General features: G+C 40.2%; 1 protein-coding gene across 3 annotated transcripts in view; it reads right to left on the bottom strand.

The window, feature by feature from the left end:
• Positions 1–5,453: 5,453 nt before the first annotated feature.
• Positions 5,454–24,285, bottom strand: part of LOC113009907 (contactin-associated protein-like 4) — a 121,041-nt gene continuing 102,209 nt past the window's right edge. For 2 of the 3 annotated variants that reach the window (XM_026148549.2, XM_080293272.1), the window contains exons 20-24: positions 20,716–20,849; positions 16,645–16,732; positions 10,117–10,335; positions 9,210–9,281; positions 5,454–8,177 (exon numbers count right to left, since the gene is read on the bottom strand). In XM_026148549.2, coding sequence (XP_026004334.2) covers positions 7,981–8,177; positions 9,210–9,281; positions 10,117–10,335; positions 16,645–16,732; positions 20,716–20,849 — 710 coding nt within the window. In that variant the 3' untranslated portion in view covers positions 5,454–7,980. The remainder of the gene's footprint in view (positions 8,178–9,209; positions 9,282–10,116; positions 10,336–16,644; positions 16,733–20,715; positions 20,850–24,285) is intronic. The other variant, XM_026148551.2, reaches the window with a different exon arrangement.

The raw sequence follows: 24,285 nt of genomic DNA, 5'->3' as shown, positions 1-24,285 counted from the left end.
GTGTGTGTGTGTGTGTGTGTGTGTGTGTGTGTGTGTGTGTGTGTGTGTGTGTGTGTCTTGTATAGCTGCGTATGTGTCTGTAAATCACAGCACAGAAGGCAAAGCAAACATAACGCTGAGTGCTGAAAGGTGAAAAGAGATGACAAGTGAAATGAAACCTAGGAACCATTCCAGAGTGACCTAAAATAAAACAAGAAGAGGAAAAAAAACAACAAACTATACTATTTAAACGGGACTAATTCATCCATGAGAAAATCAGGAAAAAAGGTACTAGTGTGGATACAGATCACCTGACTTCGGACAGCCATATTGTGTTGATGTAAAGCTTACTGATCGGGGTTACAGCTCAGGAGGCTCCTTGTGGGACAGTTTTGCAGATCAGGAACAGGATCTAGCATCTCTAAGGTTTCATTGGGAAACTGGTAGTTGGCATTAAAGTCTGTTTCTCTCAGCTTCTTTTTCTTTTTTTTCTTTTTTTTTTTTTTACCAGGTTTTTGTGGCCAAATTTTTAAACAATCGGTCTGGATCTGTCTTTGCCAGGTCAGTTTCCTACCAGACCATGGAAGGTGATGGTTTTTATAAACTGTCTCACTGTTGTTTCCAGGTCTTATGCATTTTCAGCAGTTCCTGAAAACACTCATGTTGCACCCCTCATTCCATTGTCTTAGCAGCTCCTCACACCTGGAATCTCTCCTGCTAGACAGCAGCAAAATGCAAAGAGTGCAGATGGAAAGAAATATGAAAAATAATGGTAATATCTGAGTCCTTAATCTTGCAGGGTTTAGATTTCCATTTGTACTATATTGTTGTCAGAATATGGATCATTTTACAATAAATAATACTTAGACAACAATTTTCAGTTCATATTCAGACTAAGAGGGTTTGGGGTTGTTTTTTTTTTTTTTAATAAAATGTTTAAGCTGTAGCCAGATGTTCCGTCTAGTCATGAGTGACAATTTAAATTCATCTTATGGAAAGGGGGAAAAATGTAACTGTAAGACTTGCAAGACATTTGATAGTTAAAACAATATTACGAAGTGTTATCTGGCCTGCTGTCTCAACTCCCCTTTCAACCTAGCAAGGAGGTTCTGTTCCTCAGCTTGCATTTCTGGGCCATTATCACAGGTGTGGATTTCAGCATGTGAAACTTGTCACAATCATCTAAATCCACCTCAGCCTTACAGTTGCCTTCTAGCGTTTGAATACATTTATGTGAAGTATAAAAAGATTATTTTCAGTTTCCTTGTGGCAGACTCCTGCTCCTAAACAAACCCTGCTCCGGGCCATGTTCAGTTATAGTCTAGTAAATGTCTTTACTATTCAATTCATCAGACATCTTTTTGGTGTCTGGTTTAGGTTCATTTCCCCCCGTTTCCACCATTGGTAACTCCCCAGCTACTTGTCAACTCAGCCCACTTGCCAACCACCAATAATACTTACAAGAAGAAAAGGAGAAGAAGAACTCAGCCCACTGGATCCTAGTCTTGCACGGTGATTTAGAGGCTTGTATATTAGCTGGCGCTTGTAGAAAGTTATCTGACTTTTGTTTAAGATCCTTGTGTTTGCAACATTCCTGGTTTCTTGTGTTCTGCATCTGTATCTTGTTCAGTTGTGATTTTAGGTTTAGCTTTCCTTAAAGGTTCAGAATTCAGAAAATAAGTGTATTTACCTGACATTCAATACCTGTTTTCCAGTGACCTATTGCTGTTGCAGAGCCAGTCCTGCTTTGATACCTTTTCAAGATACAGACTACAACTCAACCTGTGTCAAAATGTGGCCATTATATATACTGCACCACTAAAGATGAGAGAATATTTATCATTTAAATTCCAATTAGGTTTTTTTTATATACCTGTTGAATTTTATTTTCCTTCACTATATCTTTGATGTCAAAACTAGTGCTAAATATTTCAGTTATTAGCTTCACATCTGGTCTCTTATTACAACCACTGATGGTAGATAGAGATTACTGATCTGAGGCAGCAGAATCATCATGTAACTCCAGATGTCTGAGACCTTTAAACAGGCAGAAAGAAGATATGGCTCCTCACAGAGAATCACTTTGGCATGCTCTGCTCCTCGATGCTTCACAGCTTTACATATTTCCCTAAACTCTGGGCTCTAAAATTGCTCATGTTAACAGGAATCAGCCATCAGAGGGATTCTCAAACTACTGAAAGCTAGCCAATGGTTAAAGATTAAGTGCAGTTTAAATGTATTCAGTGCTAAAGAATAAAATAATCTCTGGAAACCGTCAAGGACTGTTTTTACAATGTAATTTTTAATTAACCTTATTAAATATATGTTAAATAAATTCTAATATCACACTCCTGCAATACTACATAAAATAAGATTTTGTTTTCAGGACTTACTTTGTATTTACCGTATTCCATATATTGCCTAATATAATTTTGGGAAATGCATGCAAAATAAATTTGTAATTCTAATTTACATGCTACATCCTAGGAAAACTAGTGAAAATAATTTTTTTGCATTCTCATTGTAGCCTCTTCACCCTCTGTAAACTGCCTAAGTGCTTGGAGGGCACTGCAGGACCCATATTATCTGCAAAAAGCAGAGATGTGATCCTGAGGCCACACTCCAGTACGCCACAATTTACCATGAACTACAGCACATAAATGTATTTCCTTGTTACACCGAATTCAATAAATCTTAAATTAACATTGTAACACCTTGTGCAACTTTAGGTATAATTAATGATAATAGTAATCATACCTATTGTCCAGAATAGTGCAAGAAAAAACAGTTTAAACTCAGAGGAAGTGTTAACCATACGATATCTTTTTGGCCAATATTTTGTTTTCATTGAACCAAAGTCCTTCTTTTGTTCTGTGAATTTTTCTTTTAGACTTTGAAAAATTAAAAAAAATAAAAACCTGAAGAAAAATTTAATTCTCATAATATAAAATTTTCCTTTCTGTGTGCAGTTTGCATGTTCTGCCCGTTCTTCGTAGGTTATCTGCGGAAACTCCATCTTCCTCCCAGAGTTTAAAGACATGCAATTGGTGCAGTTAGGTTAATTGATGTTTCTAAATTGCCCATAGGTGTGAATGTGAGCGTGAATTGTTGTATGTCTCCCAGTGTTGGCTCTGCAACAGATTGGCAACCTTTCCAAAGTGATATTGATACATCTCCTGTGTAACCCTGATAAAATTTACAGCACTCAGAAAGACACGTTTCTTTGAATGCATTGTAGTTTCTCGTCTAATTTCCAGGCTTGGCCTGGAGGCATCACCTGCAGCTCGGTGCGCGTGAAGGTGTGGCGCAGAGGAAAATGACGGCAAGGAAAAACTCCATGCTGCCTGGAAGCACGGTTTTCCAGTTAAAAGGGGAAAAAGAATTCCATTAACATTTGTGAGAGAGCACATGTGTGTCGAGTGAGGAACTGGTATCGTGGATCTAAGACGCTGTCGCTGCTGTGGAGGCCTTCTGTGTGTCAGGAGGACGCAGGCCTCAGTGCAGGCCTGTGGTCTCCACTCCCTATAGTTTTTCGAACTGGAGGTAAACACAATGGTGTCTTTGATGCGTTCCATCAACCCAAAGTGTTCGGTTTTTGCTGTGTGTTTACTTGTGTAAACATTTGGTTTACTTTTATCAGCTTACACACCAGTTGATTGGAAATGGTCATTTAAGCTGCATCTGCATTAAAATGAAGCTTAGGAGTCACACATCTGCCTGCCTTCCAGGTGTTGGGGGATAAACTAAGCTTGACATCACTTCCACTTTCCCACGCTGTCAAGCTTATTGTGACATCACTGGTGTAGTCCAATTATCTTCTGCCGGCCCTCCTCTGGCCAACCAGCCTTCGCTCCTCTGACTTTAGATCTTACTGCATATCTGTCATTCTTTCTCCACCGTCAGCGTCTAGACTCAAGGATTTGTGCAGGACACCCCAATCACTGCTGGGATGGGCTATCGGAGTCTAACCACTTTACTAGGCTTTGTTGGCCTGAACACATCTCACTTGTACTCCTAAGTGTTAAAAGTGAGTGCAGCAGAAATGATCTGCAGCATGGGGACCACTTATCGACTCCAGCATAAAGTTCATAGTGAGAAGACTGCAATACAGGAGAACGCAGTGTCTGTCATTAGTGTTGACAAAAGCACATTTTAAGACAAAATACACAAGGAGAGTGAGTTTAAAGTTTGAGCAACTTCTCTCATTAAAATCTCATCTGAGGTTTTGGATCTCACAGAGACTGTGGTGTGTATTTGGGAAGCAGCTGCTGTTGAGCTTCCCTCTGTTTCTCATCCTTCTATCAGCAGTCCTCTTTCCACATGAGCTGGATTAACACATGGAAGGATTGGCTTCATTTTCAAGTGTTAATATCAGAATGAGTTTTCATTATAGCCATGAATGCTTGGCAGTGTCTCCCAGATTATCTTTGTCTGATTCTTTTCATCTCCCTCTGCTTTATATCGAATCACAATCCACCTGTCAGCTCAAAGCAGATTAGCATTTCCAAAACACATTAACTGCCTCTGCGTGTACGGAGCGAGGTGACAGACAGACACACTGTTAGAGAGTCGGTGTCGCTGTCGGTGTTAAAAGCTTCACTGTTCAAAGACATTAAGGGAGCTGAGTGAGGAAGCTCCCAGCAGGCAGTATGCAGCAGGGAGGAGAAAACTTTTAAGTGGAGGCAGCAAAGTGAGGAGGATGCAAAGACTTTTTAAGTAAACTGCACATGTGATAGGAGTCTAGCAATGATCAAGGTTTTTATTTGTGTTTCCTCTTAGTGCTGTCTTTTTATGATTAAAGGGGCCCTATTATACAAATTTGCAGCTCCTTTTTTAAACTTCTTGGACCTACTAAAGCTTTGCATGATTAACAGTTTGAAATAATTTACCTTTATAAAGACATCCTGTCTGAAATGAGGTGTTAACTATTTTAAACCGACTTTCTTTTGATTTCCTCAATCCATCTTATACTACTCCTCCAATTCAAGATCCCAGAGCCTATTTCAGCTGCCATAGTGACCTCACCTCATGACTGTGGGAGGAAGCCAGAGTACCTGAAAAGAATATAAAAGCCTCACACAGAAAAGCCCCAGTCGGGACTCAAACCCAGAGCTTGTGAGGACAGTGCTAACCACTACACCACCATGCTGCCCACATTTTTGGATTCCTGTTGCTCATAAACAAAAAATTTGATGAGCAGGGCATCTATGCTCATCACTACTGTATGTGATGACCATATAAGGGATTCCCCCCATCTTTGTTGTCACACAGAGCCCAGAGTAGGAAACTGACTCAAAGCGACTCTTTGCAGAAGTCTTAACTGTGAGTTTTTGTCTCTCAGAGACAGAGGTTTCAATCTTTGGCAGCCGTGTTTAATATGAGAATCCATCAAAATAACACCATGTATATGATCATATATGTGAAAATAACTATAAGCCTAAAGATGTTCTTTAAAGAATAAGCTGAAAGTCTAATTGTGGCTTACATCTGTCACACCTTTACTATAACAGATACAAACATATATAAAGGTTTGTATAAATCAATCCAGAAAATTTACAGGGATGAAGTCATAGTATCATGAAGTATCCAGTGAAGTTAGTAAGGCTTCTATTAATGATTTTTCTTTTTTTCATGAGGAATTTCTTGAGCTACACTGAACAAAAGAACTGATTTCCATCCCGTCGTAGAAGGTTAGCTGACTCAGCACATCCGTTTTAAAATTTCTGAATTAAAGTGTCAGACTGAAATTATATAAAAAAAATCATCTGACTTTGATAACTGTTCACATGACATGAACTTACATATCAATTAGAGAATGTATTTTTAGGGTCATAATATTAAGACTTGAAAAAAAAACAACACATTTTGGATACCATTGTGCACAGCCTTTCCCAGAGAAAAATGTACTACTGTACTTTAGCTACTGTATTGAGAGTTCGTCATTCCAGCTCTGGTTATATAACCAACCACATCCCAGGACTGCAGCCCTGACACACGGCTGCTCCCCTATCTGTCTCTCTCTTTCGGTGAACAGCCTTATAAATAAACAAACGAGACAGCCAATAGATGACAGCCATACAAACCATGACTGTTTTGCTGAACAAAAGATTTAAAAAAATATAATAAAATAAAAAGAGTGGCTGTGTTTTGGACCTTCATATTTCTCAGAATTAATTAGAACCATATTCTGTACCAAGATGTGAATACTGGAGTGGAAAAAATCAAAGCTACTGATCGTACAGTTGGAAAAACTCAGCAAACTACTCAGACACACTGCCATGTATAACATAGCAAATAGTCAGTGTCACAATGTAATTAAAGAAATCTTTAGACTAGCAAACTAGTCAATTTTTATCTCTTGCTTAAATGATAATTGCAAATTGGTGACCAGGCACGTCTGTAGTACACATCCTGTACCGACGGTGTAACAAGTTGGGAAATCTTTTTAGTTCTGGTTTGGTCTCATAAAAAGATATTTGGCTCTTTTGCTGCTCAATGCTCCATTACATTACACACGGAGCCTGATGTTTGAGCCGGTGTCCTGGCAAAACACCCTACCTATCAAGCTGTCCTACTTGTTGTTACTGCGCATGCGCACAACTCAAAACGGCCATATTTTAGGTGTTAATACTAAGATAAGATAAGATAAGATAAGATAAGATAACCTTTATTAGTCCCACACGTGGGAAATTTTGATCCTACCCTTTCGTGCATGCGAAAAAAGGTTATTATTATATATTTTACTTCTTTATTACAGTGGATACTTGTTTTCCTTAAGCTGTTGTCAGTTTGTTAACTTTTCAAGCTAACATGCGTTTTGTTTCTTTGTGCAAAAATACTCCAATTTGGAGTCTCAATTAAAGTCATATTTCAAGTCTTGATTCAGTACTTCTAAACTTCTGTAAACTGGCGTACAGCTTAAACCTTGTCCTACCTAAATAAATAACAGCAGTGTGATTTGGCCATCAGAACGTCCTACCGTCCTATGTACGATGGAGGTATAAACCACGTAAGATAGCATATTCTGATAAGGTAGCACAGACTGATAGACATGACTATAATTTACGTTACAGTAGGATGTCTTGACAAAGTAGGACGTTTTGTCAGAACACCGGTACCACAGTGGGCCTTTTTTGTGAATACAGCTGTCTACTGACACCAAAGATGATGCTTTGAGTGGTGAGCTTGAACACAAAGCTTTGGGCCTAATGGCTGAACAGCGAGTGAAAAAACCTACAACGGACCATCACCTGAATCACTAAGACAATAACAACCTTTGTGGTAACATTGCTTTCTTATTGTCAGGATACACATTTTCCGTCAACAGTGATCAAACTCATAACTTTGGAATGTGTTTGTGTGATGAGGAATAATTTCTACGGATGTAATTCGCATATACTGTATATTTAGACCACTGACCTCACAAACGTTAATGAAAACTCGAGAAGGGGTTAAAAACAGCCAGTTACTGGGAAGAATAGCTGGAAACATGAAAAAGGTAAATATAAAATATCCATGGATGGCTTTTGTTGGATCATTTGAAATGCAGGCAAATGTCTCGCAGGCAGTTTGGAGTTTATCCCCATCTTTCTCCAGGTGAAATCCAAACAGAAGACAGCTTCACACTCTCCCTGCCCATGCACAATAAAAATACTGTTACCTCCATTATTTCCAACATTTCAACATTAGCCAGATTGTTACAAAGACATTATTCAGTGTTTCACATTGCTGAATATTTACAGTTGCTTGAACAAGTATATCAACACCCTTAAAGTCCAACGCTGTTGCATCAGTGTATTCACATTTTACATTAAGCAACAGAAAGACAACACTGTGAAAATTGTTCTTCTTTGTTTTTCACATGCTGCAGAGCCACTTCTGTCATAGAAGTGTCTGAGTGGCTCTCGAGTGCACTGCAAAGTCCCAAGGCGTGTCAAGATGCGTCTGTCTGCAGCTTCGGGTCCAAAAGCCCAGCAGTGCATCAGGTCATCAGGCCTCCAGTTAAATGAAATACTCCTTTGGGTTTTCAGTGGAGAGATTCTGGGAGTCAGCCTGGTTGTTAAAAGGAAAGTCTTGGCTGTCCTCCTGGTTGACTCCCTTCACTTCCTTGTTACGATATGTATCCTTCCTCCGGTAGAGGAATCTGGCCGTTATCGCCAGTGCAGTCACAATCACAAAGATGACTACTGCAATGACACCTGTAAGGTAAAAGGATTTTGTAGCATATCAGATATCACCTTTCAGAGTTCATGTGGTTGAATGTTCTGACGTTATTGTAGCTGATGTATGGATTGGAAGAAAACTCTTCCCCTCGTAGTACCATCTCTAAATGTTTTGATTATCTTGCTAATCGCACTTTAGAGAACATTAAACACCAGTTTAAATCTTTTGAAGCCATCACGCTCTTCTGCTCTGTTGAGCACATTTGGGAATACGAGAGCAGGTTCCATTTAATTGGCATTCCAGAATCCATCTGAAATCAATTTCATACTACGTTACATTATAAAGTGACCAGAGGTTTTAAGATAAGAGCAGAAAAAGTTTTCCCATCAGCAAATCATCCCTACATTGGTTTAATTAGATGGGCTGCCCTTTGTGTACTGGATGGTTTAATGGACAGTTTTAAATGACTTTTCTCTGAGTCTCACCTTTTCTATCTGCACAATTATAGATTGAACCTTTTCAGTCTTCACTTTGAATCAATCCGTGCTGGCAGAGCAGCAAAGTTTTAAATGAGTTTTAAATGGACTCCTGCCTGGTAGACCACTTTACTCTTTCTTGGAGTTCAACCTCTCTCCACAACCTGATTCGCTTGAACTCATCGCTTTTTTAAATAAAAAGGTACCAGAAAAGCACATGAAATTTCATTATTTTTAGTCAAGGGCAATACGATTGACATGATAAAACAACTATTTTCCACTGAAGCAGTGCTGGTGTCCAATTTTCCACCACAAATAACACGGACACCGATGTCAGGAGTTCTATCTTTAAGCCAAGCAATTTTGTTGTTGCTTAAAAAAAATCGCCAACAAATCACAGATGCAGGCCAATTTCTGTTTGCTGTCATTCTCCTCACACAAAAATAACCAAACCTCTGCTGAAAATGTTGCACAAATCTCTTGAAATGTAGGTAACGAGGTGTAACTGCCTGCACACCAGCACTGCACGGGTGGAAAATGGCTATAAGTAAAGTCCAGTGAAGAAGATACAAAGGTAAAGCAGTTTAGTACCTCCAATTAGGGCCGAGTCAATCCTGATGGAATTGACTAAGGGTACACCTGAACCCAATGAACCAGACTGGTCTACAGGAGAGAGAGAGGGAAAGAAAAAGGTGGAGAAAGCTAAGGACAAGAATGTGAAAAACCAAAGGACTCCAAGAATAAAAACAAGTAAGAACAGCCAAAATCATTCACACCAGAAGAAAGAAGCACAACAAGAGGCAAAATTAGAATAAAGAAAGAAATGAGATCAAATCAGAGTCAGAAAATGAAAAGCAGAGACTCAAAAAGAAAAAAAAAAGCCCAACCCATCAGATCAGGGAAGATTACTTGAGCTCTACAAGTGACTGCTGTAAAGCATTGCAAACTGGATTAGAAAGAACCCAAAGGATGGAAATCCCAAACGAATCTCCTGTGTCTCAAACTCATTAAATCATCAGTCATACTGTCGTTAGACTCCCAAAACAAGGAGCATACTTCACGTAATTAACAAGCCGTTTCTGAGCTGCAGCTTTCATTCAGTTTCAGTGCAAAAATGAAAGACAGCAGGAGATATATGCCACCCTAATCACAGAATCAACTCCAAACCCCATTGGCCAGATTGTTTTTTGCATTACGTGGCATCATAGTTTTTGTAATAAATTTGCCTGTGTACTGTTGTAGTGCAATCAATTACACTGGCCTTCAACGTTTGTCCTGAGAAATAAATATTTTGATATTATGATGATGAAATGCATTGTTGACGTAGCTCCTGTGGAGTTGAAGTGCTAGTATAAGCAAAAAAGATGGTAAGTTTTCATTTAAAGGCTTTATATTTGTACATGTAGATGTTCAGCCAAAACTTTTAATAAATGTTACATATTTATATTTTCAAAGATTATAACATAATAACAAGTCAGATGTCTCCTCCATTTCTCACCTGACAAGTGGTGTGTGTTCTCAGCTGAATAGGAATTGGCAGAAGCTGCGGAGCCGCAGTTGGACTGAGCTAAAGGTCCAGTGATGATGACGGGGCTGGAGTTGGGGCGGAGCAGAGCTTCTTTCAGAGGGCTGATGGTGTTAAAGTGGACAACTGACAGGCAGCCTGTAAAACCGAGGGAAGCCAACCTGGATAGGTCTGCATCCAGGTCATCAGACTCTGGAGAGAGAAAATGAGCAAGATAGAAAATGTGTAGTGAGCAGTGAGGATCCAAAGGCAGGGCACAGGAGTTGGCCTCAAAGAGCAAATAACAAAATGGATAAAGTTAAAAAAAAGTAAGTAAATAACCCCCTATTTGTGAAGGAAGAAACACTGTCAATATACACAGTGACTGAACAGAGGTTTGTAGATGGGTATGAAAACAGACTAATGACTTGCATGGGAGAAACAGGATGTAAATAAAACATAAACATAATAAATTACTGACAAGACACAAGAGGAGAAAAAAGGGAGGGGTAAAGAGTTCAGATGTAAAACAAAAGAAGAAAAACCGGAAGAAACTGAGACACAATAAAAATGAAGAGAAGGAAATAAGGAAGAAACAATACAACTTATCGAAGGCAAACAAAACATTATGTACAACAAAACACTGCATATATCAAAACGAACACCAACATTCATGCAAAAACTACAGTAGCTGAGTGGGCCATTAGCAATAATTATATTTATAAAGAAAAAGTAACATTCAGGATGCAGATTTTATAATGAAGTACATTATTTGCTGTATAATCTTCCAATTAAATATTATGAATGCATATACCATTGTTCATTAGTAATAGCGAAGCCAGTTTTCTGAGGGTTAACAGGGACACATTTATTAGTTAAATCTGTGTCTATGGAAACTGCCACACGCTGAATAATTTCAGCATGCAGAAGTGCAGATGCAATGTGATCTAATTATACGTCCAGGCTTGGCTTTTCCAGTCTGGGCAATCACGAGGTGACAGGCGGTGTACAACCTGGACAGGTTGCTAGTGTGTTGCTACGATCATCTGATTATCATCCACACACCATTTTAAAAGGTACAGAAATCTTCTATTTATATACTGGCAGCATGCAGACAGAAGGGCAGATTGCACTTTTCTCCCTGGTTCATTTTTAGCAATATGTTAACTTGAACTCTGTTAAGCGAATCAGTTTTGTTGATTGCATTACTGATTATCTGTTGGTGAATTGTATGCTCACTTGGGTGATGGCACCAGCAAGACACAAATTGCTGCTCAATCCTGAAAGTCCCAATTTCCAGGGCTCAACATAAAGTTCCATTCATGTTATAGTGACCGCCTTGTAAAAATGCTCATATTTACATTAACATCTATTTAAAAGGCATGTCTACAACAACAATTTTGGTTGTTACAGCTAGTTGCTCCCTTAGTCAAACCATAGAATGGATCTTTTTGTTGCACTTTTGACAGGTGGATAAGTGGTTGCCTCCTGCATCACTTCCACTAATTAGGGTCACAAAACTGGACTTTTAAAAAAACAAAACAAAAACCTTTTAGAGCATTTTTAATGCAAGTATCTGATGAATAATATGCTTTGCAATGTGGTTAGCTTAGCTATGGCCTATTTGCAAGTTCAACCTCTCCCAGTCTGTTGTGGCTCTGACAAAGATGGGGATAGTGTGACATGATCCATTGGATTGATCATGTTTTTAGGTCGGAATTCTTACTTTCCGTTATTCAGGTTTTTATGGTTTCGATTTTTGTATTAGTGTCTTCTTCTTGTGTTCCCTTTTGTATCAAGTTTCTAGTGAGTTTCCTTGTCGGTGTTAATTTGTGTTCTTTTGTCATTTCCTGTCTTATTTGGATAATTTTCTTGCATCTTGTTTTGTGTTTCACTATCTCCTCTGACTCGCTGTCTTGACTGTCTTCACCTGTTGCTCGTTACCCTCCTGTATCAAATCCTTAGAATTAATCACAGGAAACTGACTATCTTTGTCGTTGTATTTATTGTGCCATTCTGCTTAGTGTAACTTTCTCTGTTAAAGTCCTGTCTAATCATTATGGCTTAATGGTTTGCTATCCCTTCCATCTTGCCCTGTTTGATTGGATATTTATTGTGGACCTGATCATCAGTATTAAAAGCCTGCTTTTTTTTGTTGTGTACGATGTACACAAACTGCAGTTTATGATGCTGTGAATCTGAAGTTAAAGCACCAAAACTGATTGCGACAAATCAATGGGTGGCATGTCCATCTTTCATATACAATCATATGATCATCAGCATACACCCAGTCACCTCTGTTATAGCAGTCAGTTATTCTGCTTTCAGTCTGCAACCATCACATTATGAGAGACTCTCCAGCATTATCTCTTGATTTTATTGACTTAGATCCCTCCATCATTCACCTCTGCTCCTTCACAGCAGTGTAAACAGCAGCTGTGGAAGCCCACATTAATGCTGGAAGCAGCTGCACCACTATCTGTTCAGATGACTGAGAGGTGACTGTGGTTTTTACCAGCATACATCTGCATGTTGATGAGAGCAGCAGGAGACACTGCCGCAGCCTGTAAGCTCCTCTCAGCTGATACACCCCCCCCCCCCCCCCCCCCCCCCTCTACTTCCAGGTCCATTAGTTAGGCTGATGGATGACAGGGTTGAAGGCGAGAGACAGAGAATCTACTTTCCTGATGTTTTCCTGATCTGACTTTCTGCCTCCTCTAGTTCGACTGCAGGGTAACATTCTGACATGACAGTTTGAAAACTTGGTGTGCTGTACTAAGGTCTATTGCAATATACAGTAGTGGTGCTTTACCTCTTGTTCTTAAATGTAGTTGCTGTAATTGACCGAGATTTTCCTATACACCAACATTAGCTAGATAAATGAAGAAATGAAGTTCACACTCACTACTTACATCCTACTAAAGTGGTTCCTTTGAAAACCAGTTTATTTATATTTTTAAAATTCCTTTTCTTTCATGATATAGCTTAAGAGTACTTATGGAAATCTCTGATACATGGAAGGAAAATGTGTATTTTTCTATTTTTGTTCCACTGTTAGTTGTTCTTTTTATGAAAGAGCTGTGACTGCAGCCTGTGGTCTCCCAGACTCTTATTCACAGTTCATATCTTAGTCCATCTTTCATGGAGGCACCGAGGGAAAAAATTACTGGCTTTTTAAAAATTGTAAAAACTGTAATCACACCAACACTGTTTCAAGTCTCTGCCCATGACTGGAGTGGAAGTGGAAAAAGCAACACACTACAGAAATAGTTGATTCCCATTTAAAAGTTTAAAACTTATGTGGAAGAAGTACATTCAAGTAGTTAGAATGAGACCTCCAGGGATGAGCAGTGCTGGAGCAGTCCAAAGGTACACAAGATCTGCACTAGATAGAGATGATATAATTATTATAGTATATAATAATAACTATTATTTTTCTTTTTTTAGTTTATCTAGAAAAAACAGCTGGCTCATTTGGGAGGGACTCAGAGTAGAGCTGCTACTCCTCCACATTGAAAGAGGCCAGCTGTGGTGGTTCAGACATTTGATTAGGAGTCCTGTTGGGGGTGAGGTGTTCCGCTTATGTCCTACAGGAAGGAGGACATGCCAGAGGGATAACTTCTCTCAGCCTGGGAACACTTACATAGGTCATTTTTATGCTCACTGCATCGCTTGTGTCGCGTGATGCGTATATGTAAGAGACATAAAGACACACAGAGGAAGATGTTGCATCTGTTTGAAAATGTGAGTTTGTGTAAAGAAATTTGCAAAAAAAATGCTGATGCCCCGGCAACATAGCCCCAGATACACAGCAGAAAACGGATGGATGGATGGATGGATTTATCAACACTAGGAACTTAAATCTTAAATTAAGGCAGAAATGTGCCGGTTCCATTTATGATACAGTTCAGATCAATCCAGCTCGATTAAATCCAGTCCTAATCACAGGAAGCTAAAAGCAAAAACTTGCAATTATTTCTTTGTTTCTGCTCTATACATCTGGAAAGACTGTTCCTCTTAGATGATAGCACAGTTTTAAGGAAAATGCATTTATGGGTTGAGCAGCTGAGTTGAGTACATGGTGATGGCACGATAAACTTGCCTTTACTGTTGTGAACAGCAAAGAAAGATTTTCATTGCACAGGCAAACGTCTCTTGCAGGGAAACATGTACTGTGTATAATACAACTTTGAAACTTGAAATGTATTGTGCCAAGCTTGTTTTTTTGTATATACAGCAGTATATTTGCAGATAAGTTTCTTTCTTCCTGTTAAAAATGAACTTTAAGGGTTCTACAGGTGGGGTGTCAAACGTATTTCATATTTTTCGATTATTAATGGCTCGTCAGTATGTGGGAGCCGAATCCTCAACCTGGCTGAGAATCCACACAGGCAGGGGTGGGGCTTTATTTTGATGGGCACACCATGCAGCCACTAACACGCAAAGATAGACTGGAACCATAGCATGGGGGGAAAGGAAGGGGGGCAGACGTTCCAAAGACAGCCAGTGTACAGGTCGGATTTAAACACGAGCATGTTGGGAAAAGTGAAGAAATGAGCGGAAACTTAAAATAAGAAGCATCTGGCTGCATTTCAATGATATTGAGTATCTGAGTGTCTAAATGAGTGTCACAGGCCTGAATGGGTGCTTGAAGCCATTTATAATTCTTGTATAATTCTAATTCTAGAAACACAACAAAAAAGAAATTTTGGACGTTTAACTGTATTTTCAGTTTTAAATTTTTTCAGTTTTTCCCAGTGATAAAAAACTCCCTTTTTCATACAACACAAAGTAATTAAGCAATAAACAATTAACTTGTTGAAACCCAATGCTCACGGTATTGGGGGACAAGAGGGAGAACATCTGGTTTAATGGGATGTACTGCCAGATCTGTTATTTAAATATAGACATGTGTGGGATCCACAGAAACATCAGAATCTCAGCTAAAAGCTCATGTATAGGAATTTCTTTTATTTATGTATTAATCACATTATTTTATTGTATAATGCCTTGGTGACACTGGATTTTAACGAGTCTCACACTCATACATTAAGACAAATGGTGGGGGTGTAGTAAGGAAGTTGGGGGAAGCAGACAGCTCCACAGGAAGAATCTTTTGTCTCTTCAAGGACTCTGGGAGGTAGCAAGGGAGTGTGAACCTTAAGGTGTGAAACAGCTGTGTACTGCCTTTTGTTCCTGGAGAAGGTATTTAACTGAGAGCCATGCTAGGCTCAGAGAGACTCTGCTGACCGTCTGCCCCGCAGTCATGCAGGCTCTCCACAAGCTTGGTTTTCTGTTCTTTGTGTGTTTGGATTAAAGAATGTTAGCTACCGCTCACCGCTCGTCTGCAGGCTTTATTTAAATGGAAAAACTTCCACAACACTCACAAAATCATTTGAGCGACCACCAAACAGCTAAAATAGCAAATGATTAAAAAGCAGGTAAACAGATTTCCCCCCCAGCAAACAAACAAACAAACAAAACCTGGACAATGAGTTACCAGAACATTTTCTGCCATTTTGCACTTTTCTTTTTCAATTTAAGTCCAAAGAGTCATGCTAACAAGTTTCTTTCTTTGTCACAGCAGCGTTTTCTTTATCATGCACACTTCAGACGCAGACTACACCTTTCTTGGCTGCTGCCTCAAAGCACATTGTGCGCTGTCTATCTTGCGTGCTGCACAATAGCGTTTAATATTTAGTATCTACTGTTATCTACTGCTAGCTAGTTTATTGTGATGGTGCTGTATTTATTATGTTGCTTTTTTTTTTGTTTGCTTTCTCTTCTGTTTTTTTTCTCCATACAGGTGATTCAGGTGTTTTGTTTGTTTTTCTTTCTTTCTTCCCCCTTTCTCACCGTCTCTTCTCCCCTCTGGTTTTCTTTCTCTCCCTTCTTTCTTTCATTCTTTCTCCCAGTCATGTCTGTCCCGTTTGCAACCGAAAATAAAATAAATACATAATTATAATAAAGGTCAATCAAATGGACCAATATGGCAAGGCCATGATGATCCACTTGGTAAAATAAATCCGCTTGGCATCTTTCTTGGCCTTAAGACAACAATTCTGATGGCTAAAGATCCAAACGGGACAAAAAAAAAAGACAAAAAAAAGAAAGAAAGGGGAGCTTCACTGGCCTGCTTAAGATCAAAGTGGGCTATATGTGGCCTGTGGTGTAAAATGAGTTTGACACCCCTGCTCTACAGTAATCTGCAACTCCGTCCGAATATCAGAAAAAAGTTGTTTCTAAGGTCCAAGATTGTAGAGTGCATCCCCAAAACCCAGAAACTACTTAAAATATCTTTTGTTTACTTCTTGACTCAACATTTCTGAGCACTCAGTACTAAGATGAAAATATCCCTTTGTCCAGCTAACAGCTCTGGCTCCATGTATTACAGTCAGTTTTTCTAAGAAAGCTCACGCTGAGAGTCAGGCACCAAACTTCTCAGAGCTATTATCAAATAAATGTGAGTCTGAGTGCTCCCTAACTAAAAAGACCTTCTCCTTTTACTGTGTCCTCACTCACCGTGCACTCTGCCCAACACCAGCGACTTGATTGCATTAAATTCCCCGTCAGATGTCAGGTTGAAGTCTTCTCTGGCATTTTGGTCAATCTGAAAAAAATAAATAAATAAATTGGCTTTTGTTCAACCTTTAATTTTTAAAGTAGAATCCAATACAGGATAATTTAAGACAAATAAAAGCACAGAAAATTAAAAGATCTGAATACAAATTGATGATTAAAAAAACAAAAGGAAAGTTTTTGAAATATTAGAACAATTAAGAAAAATGAAAACTGAAAGTTGAAAGTGCATCAACTAGGACATGAACAGCTGGAAGTGGAATAAGATCAAATTAAAATTTTAAAATGCCCTAGGCATAAAAACGAGCAAAGTATTACATTGTTCTGTGAGCTATTCTAGTTATTAGATGCAGTGAGTTTTACTTTCGTGCCAGTCATTACTTTTCAGTCAGCGGTGACGTGAATCTGGCGCTCCATCCTTTTTAAATTTGATTTTTTTTTTTTTTTTAATGTTCAGCTTTCCCTTTATCTCAACAGCTCAAAGGGAGGAATGAGCAACAGAGTCCAAACTTGCAGTTAAAAACATTCAGTCATCCAGAATGAAATTCACCACTGGAGATTATTTTAATTAGAGCAGCTCCACAGAGAGTATCTCACCATGTGGCCGTGAAGAAGAAAACCTAGTCAAAATCATAACTGAAGTTTCCATCAAAGGGGGAAAAAAAAGAAAAACTTTTGTAAGTCATTATAAATGCTGATTACTTCAACAAGACATCTACTGTTTGAAGTAACATTTACTTGAGGTCATAGCTACACTTCTTTATCGTAAAGCTGCAGAATGGTGTATTTACAAGACCTATTAGGAGAAATGGAAAAAGCATTCATAATGATCTTTGGTTCAGGCCCAGAACAGCTTCATGAGTGAGGGGAGAGGGGAGGATTAACAGATGGCTGTTATTATGGTGAGGAGAGGTGAACGTGAAGCAAATCTGTAAGATTTACCGGTTGATCTACGTTGCTACCCAGACCACGGCCACAAGTTGTCACCAAAAGAATGAGGTCATGGATACAAGTGGTGGAAATGAGCTTTTTCTCATGGGTGACAAGGTTCTTCCTTAGAATGAGCTAAAGAGCTCAGTTATTGAGAAAGGGCTTAGATTAGAGCTGCTACTCCTGCACATCGACAAAGGAGCCAGCTGAGGTGGACCAGGGATTTCTTACTGGGAGGAGGCTCGAGGACAGACCCAAGACACCTACCCAGATGTTCCCCCAGAGAATGGGACGACAGGGCATCTTTGCTTAAACTGCAGACGACCCAGATGCAGACGTGGATAAGCGACTGAAAATAGAGCGCTGAACAGACCAAAAACAAATAAAATACTAGCTCTGACCTTTCACATTTTTATATTGAACTTAGGGCACATACAAGGCTAAAGAAGAGGGGTGATTTATTGCAATGAATCACATATCTTATGCATTTACACCATTCTGCTTGCTTCTTTCTGCTGCTCTCTTATCTGTAAGAGGTCACCACAGCAGGATATTATTTATTTATTTACTTTTACACTCAATGCCCTTCCTAATGCAACCCTCCAAGGGATTTGTGTTTTTTAAAGGTGTGTGAAAATATGATGAGCTGTAGGTGAAACTGTAATTGGGTACTTATGTTAAAGTGTACATAGAAGTTTTTGCCAATCCATTACACACATTGTATAAAAAAAACAAGTTGGTGTGAATGAAAGTGAGTGTACTAGGAATCCAAAATTGCCATTAAAAGGTTAACTAGAAAAATAAGAACTGCATTTAACCTTGATATGAGGATAATTTACAAGGTCTAAAATACAACAGATGTGCAGTTCCCTCAAACCACATTTTTAATTCAGTAGATAGACATTCACACAGAATAAAGAAACATACTACGTCCCTGTAGTCGAACTTTAGTGAAAAATAGACACAAATAAACTTTACACTGACTCAAACACCGTCTCTCCAACCCAACCTGAAAATTGCTTGCAATAATTGCTTACATTAAATTGTGGAGGCAAGTGAAAAAAATGGCTGAAGTTGCTATTAAACATGCTTAGAATTAAATAATGAAAACTCAAAGACAAGCAGGAAGTCAGAGTTTGTCCACTTTAACTACCTGCTTTGGATACCTATGCAGGGAGAGGCTGATAAAACAATTACTGGTTAAGAAAGCTCCCCCAATTGGGTTTGCAGTTTGCAGTTCTACTGATATGAAATAAGCTCTAGAGACATTTTTATAGCCTTAAGCTGATATGATATCACTGAAATTACAGTAGGTTTCCACATATTATAACCTAGATTGGTTCTATTGAACAGGAAGTACCTTTTGCAGTTAGGTCCCTTGTGTTTACACACGGCACCCAAGTCCAGAACTTTATCTTGCTGTCTCTGACAAACTTTGATGTACTATTTTAAGGATCTAATGGAGTGTGTCAGTAAACCTAAAGGAAACGAAACACTGGGCCATCTGATAAGAGTGCAGAAAGAGAGGGCATGATGTATTAGCAGCCCAGGGTGATTTAGTTTTTCATTTTTCATTCGCTCAGGGGGAGAGGATATGACGGTGTCCAATTGTGAGACCACTTTAGAGAGTCTATGCTGCTGGCCATCAAGATGCAGCTGGGTGACAATCGATGAAGGTCACCTGATGTTCCCGAAGCATGTTGTAACAATATAATGACTCAAGGTGATGGAAACCGGTAAGATGAGATGCAACTCATATTTCACTGGAGTCTTGACAAACTGCATCAAGACGAGGTCACCTTATATTTCATCTCAGGGTGTTGATAATTATAGAGACGTCCAGGCTGCTGGCTCCCAGTGAGATTAAGTTTACCTCATATATCATCTGAGGCTGTTGTTAACAAGATGTTAACGCTGTTCATGAGATTTAGATATTTTGAAGTTGATCCATATTTCACCCAGAGCTGTTTTAATGTGTAGTTTATCCCTGCTATCCTTCCATAGCTCTGCAGTAATAACTGGAGCTTCCTCGAACTAAATTAACACAGGGATTATTGAGCCTTCCTGAAGCGACATGATGCGACTGGATCAAATGGAAAATAATTTCGGTTAAAAAGTAAAAAACTTTTTAACAAATGGCAACTCGTTTCAGACAAATCATTTTTAAACTGCCAAATCTGCCACATGTTTGTGGGAAACACCTGTGCTATACATTTTATGTCAGTGGTTTCAGGATTATTTTCCATGTTATGACTGATGGTGAAGGAAGTAAAGAAGGAGCCTATGCACAGCTGTGACGTTATCGTATCTGTGACAAATAGAATCTGTGTGCGTGGCATGTTTGAACAATAACATACAGATAGAAAATATTAAATACAGAAGATGACATTTACGTATTTATATTTTTTTATTTTGGGGTCTTTATCTTGAAACTGAACGGAAATGACTTAATTACAGGGGCTGGAAAAGGGAGCACATTAACTTTTCTGTGGAAGTCTATGGACCATAAACGAAACAACATCCAATGCTCTTTAGTGTATAAGTGTCGGGGTTAATAGACTCAGGTTAATAAAAGCAAAAATAAGTCAGGGTTGCCCGATACTGACGGGTAAGTTGTAATAGGACCTATTCACACTGGGCTAATGGAGTTTGTTTTAAAACAGTGAGAGCACAGTGGCATATCTGGGAATAAATGCTCAAGCAGGAACTGCAAAACATTCAATCATTCTTTAAAATAATTTGATTGATCAGAGCATAGTGCTTTTTGTCCCCATCTGGTGGTGAAAAAAACATTGTAACCTTTTATTTTAAAGTGGAAGTCAGTTGAAATGGCAGAAATTACACTCTTCTGTCACTTCAAAGCTGTTAAAATTGAACAGTGTTGTTATTTTGTGTGTAAGGTGAGATGCTCCTCCCTATTTTCTACTCACTCGTGCAGTCCCTGCTTTTGTAGTCTCTTGAAGATTTAAGGAAGCACATATCACCTTGCCATATACTGTATGCATGTATAGTATAGTGTATATTGCACACAACCTAAGTAAAACCATAAATGTAGTTATACAGTATTTGTGTTCTTTTCCTCACCTGTACAGACACAGAGTCTGTCAGCCTCCTGATGGAGACGGTGTGCAGCTGTCCGTTGGCGAGGCTCCTCACTTTGCTCCTCAGCACTTCGGTGTCTCTGCTGCTGTCCAGCTTGTATCTCACCTCCAGCTTATCTTAATCACACAAACACAAAGTTTTTCCACGTTAAACTTCTTTCTTTCTCTTGACGAAAACATCCGTGTGTTCTATAACCTTTACGAAAAAAACATCCTTAAGAAAAATAACCTTAGATTCGCATCTTTCGGATTCATCACTGAGTTAATAAAGCTTTCCATTTTAAGAGGATTAAGAGGTAATTCCCTATCAATAACAAAACTCTAAATCTAATTAATTTTCCTAATATACAGAGCATTAGGAGCGGATTAATATAAAGCAACGTTATTTCTTTGGGGCTTTTAAGATTAAAATCAAGGATATGAAATTATACATTGTCCTTCAAACGCATCCATGTTATCAGGATAATATTTTTCAATTATAAATAATCCCATAAGAAACACTTCATAATCATGATTCACTGTGTTCATCTTTTAATTAGGTGTATTTACCAAAAGGGAATAATTACTTGATGTATTAAAGCTCATTCCCGTAGCTGCCATCTCTGATAACGTGGTTTATGCATAAGTTCTTGAAAGCAAGACTTAAGTGATTAACAATGAATATCTCTCATTTTGGCTGAAGAATGTTCAAGTGCAGCAAAGGAAATAAGCAGAACAAGAGAGAGCTCTTAAGGATTTCACTGGACACGTTTAAGCACATTTACCTGTCAACTCCCCGGTCAGCATGAGGCCTTAATAACTCAGAGAAAGCCGACAGACAACAGGGCATTAACAGCAGAAAAAAAACAAACATTTATAGCTAACCAAGCAGCATAGTGCCAATTTTATTGCTGGATGCTGAAAATGCCATTCATCATCCAAACTCTTATTCCTGCAGCACTTTTTCAAAGACAAAACAGCTGGACGTGTTAAAAGGCAGGAGAGTAGACAGTAGTAGAGTAGACAGGGATCCAGAGAGAGGATAGATCTGACAGATTCTTATAGATCTTCTGAAGCTGCTAAGTAGAAGAGGAGGAGAAGACTGAGAGAAGCAGGAGAGGGCAGAGCCTGATATGTGGAAAAGATGACGGGAAAGGGGAAAGACTGAGAGGTGAGGAGAACTTTGATAAAAAAACACCCAGCACGCCCCTGCGGGCGGTTTATCCTTCAAGCTCAGGTCCTCTACCAGAGGCCTGGGAGCTTGAGGGTCCTGCGCAGTATCTTAGCTGTTCCCAGGACTGCGCTCTTCTGGACAGAGATCTCCGATGTTATTCCCGGGATCTGCTGGAGCCACTCGCCTAGCTTGGGAGTCACCGCACCTAGTGCTCCGATTACCACGGGGACCACCTTTACCTTCACCCTCCACATCCTCTCGAGCTCTTCTCTGAGCCCTTGGTATTTCTCCAGCTTCTCGTGTTCCTTCTTCCTGATATTGCTGTCATTCGGAACCGCTACATCGATCACTACGGCCGTCTTCTTCTGTTTGTCTACCACCACTATGTCCGGTTGGTTAGCCACCACCATTTTGTCCGTCTGTATCTGGAAGTCCCACAGGATCTTAGCTCGGTCATTCTCCACCACCCTTGGGGGCATCTCCCATTTTGACCTCGGGACTTCCAGGTTATACTCGGCACAGATGTTCCTGTACACTATGCCGGCCACTTGGTTATGGCGTTCCATGTATGCCTTGCCTGCTAGCATCTTGCACCCTGCTGTTATGTGCTGGATTGTCTCTGGGGCATCTTTACACAGCCTGCACCTGGGGTCTTGCCTGGTGTGATAGACCCCAGCCTCTAAGGATCTTGTACTCAGAGCTTGTTCTTGTGCTGCCATGATTAGTGCCTCTGCGCTGTCTTTCAGTCCAGCTTTGTCCAGCCACTGGTAGGATTTCTGGATATCAGCCACCTCCTCTATCTGCCGGTGGTACATACCGTGCAGGGGCCTGTCCTTCCATGATGGTTCCTCGTTTCCCTCCTCTTTCTTGGGTTTCTGCTGCCTGAGGTATTCACTGAGCACTCGGTCAGTTGGGGCCATCTTCCCAATGTATTCTTGGATGTTCCTTGTCTCATCCTGGACTGTGGTGCTGACACTCACCAGTCCCCGGCCCCCTTCCTTCCGCTTAGCGTACAGCCTCAGGGTGCTGGACTTGGGGTGAAACCCTCCATGCATGGTAAGGAGCTTTCTTGTCTTTATGTCAGTGGCTTCTATCTCCTCCTTTGGCCAGCCTATTACCCCAGCAGGGTACCTGATCACGGGCAGGGCGTACGTGTTGATGGCCCGGATCTTGTTCTTACCATTCAGCTGACTCCTCAGGACTTGCCTGACCCTCTGCAGGTACTTGGTGGTTGCAGCCTTTCTAGCGGCCTCTTCATGGTTCCCATTTGCCTGCGGGATCCCCAGGTACTTGTAACTGTCCTCTATGTCTGCAATGTTGCCTTCTGGTAGTTCAATCCCCTCAGTTCTGACTACCTTCCCTCTCTTTGATACCATCTGACTACACTTCTCCAGTCCGAACGACATTCCAATGTCATTGCTGTATAGCCTGGTAGTGTGGATCAGTGAATCGATGTCTCGTTCACTCTTGGCATACAGCTTGATGTCATCCATGTACAGGAGGTGGCTGACAACTGCTCCGTTCCGTAGTCGGTATCCGTAGCCAGTCTTGTTAATGATCTCACTGAGGGGGTTCAGGCCTATGCAGAACAGCAGTGGGGACAGAGCATCTCCTTGGTAGATCCCGCACACCCCATTGAGTTCCTGATGAAGGCTCTTAGGGTCCCATTGATCTTGTACAATTCTAGGCATTCCAGTATCCAGCTGTGGGGCATTGAGTCATAGGCCTTCTTGTAATCAATCCAGGCAGTGCACAGGTTGGTCAGTCTGGTCTTGCAGTCTCGGCTGATTGTTCTGTCTACCAGTAGCTGGTGTTTTGCGCCTCTGGTATTCTTGCCAATTCCTTTCTGTGTCCCGCTCATGTATTGACCCATGTGCCTGTTCATCTTAGCCGATATGATGCCTGACAGGAGCTTCCATGTAGTACTGAGGCAGGTTATTGGTTGGTAGTTGGAGGGGACCGGTCCCTTCTTGGGGTCCTTGGGGATCAGGACCGTCCGGCCTTCAGTTAGCCATTCCGGGTGTCTCTCGTTAACTAGCAGCTGGTTCATTTGTGCTGCCAGACGCTCGTGGACTGCAGTCAGCTTCTTCAGCCAGTAGGCGTGAACCATGTCGGGCCCTGGTGCTGTCCAACTCTTCATACTGGAGACCCTGTCTTGGATATCTGACACTGTGATGGTTACTGGACCCTGTTCAGGGAGGTCGCTGTGGTCTGCCCTGAGATCCTCTAGCCACTGAGCATTGCCGTTATGGGTTGCGTCCTTCTCCCATATGCTCTTCCAGTATTGCTCCGTCTCCAGCCTTGGTGGTGCTGTTCTCTTATTGTTCCCTTGCCACTGAGAGTACACCTTTGCTGGTTCTGTGGAGAACAGCTGGTTTATTCTCCTGCCTTCTATCTCTC

This window comes from Astatotilapia calliptera, chromosome 18, assembly GCF_964374335.1.
Source record: "Astatotilapia calliptera chromosome 18, fAstCal68.1, whole genome shotgun sequence".
Classification (NCBI taxonomy): domain Eukaryota; kingdom Metazoa; phylum Chordata; class Actinopteri; order Cichliformes; family Cichlidae; genus Astatotilapia; species Astatotilapia calliptera.
Note: the sequence above shows the minus strand (reverse complement) of the source record. Positions and strands in the feature narration are given on the sequence as shown.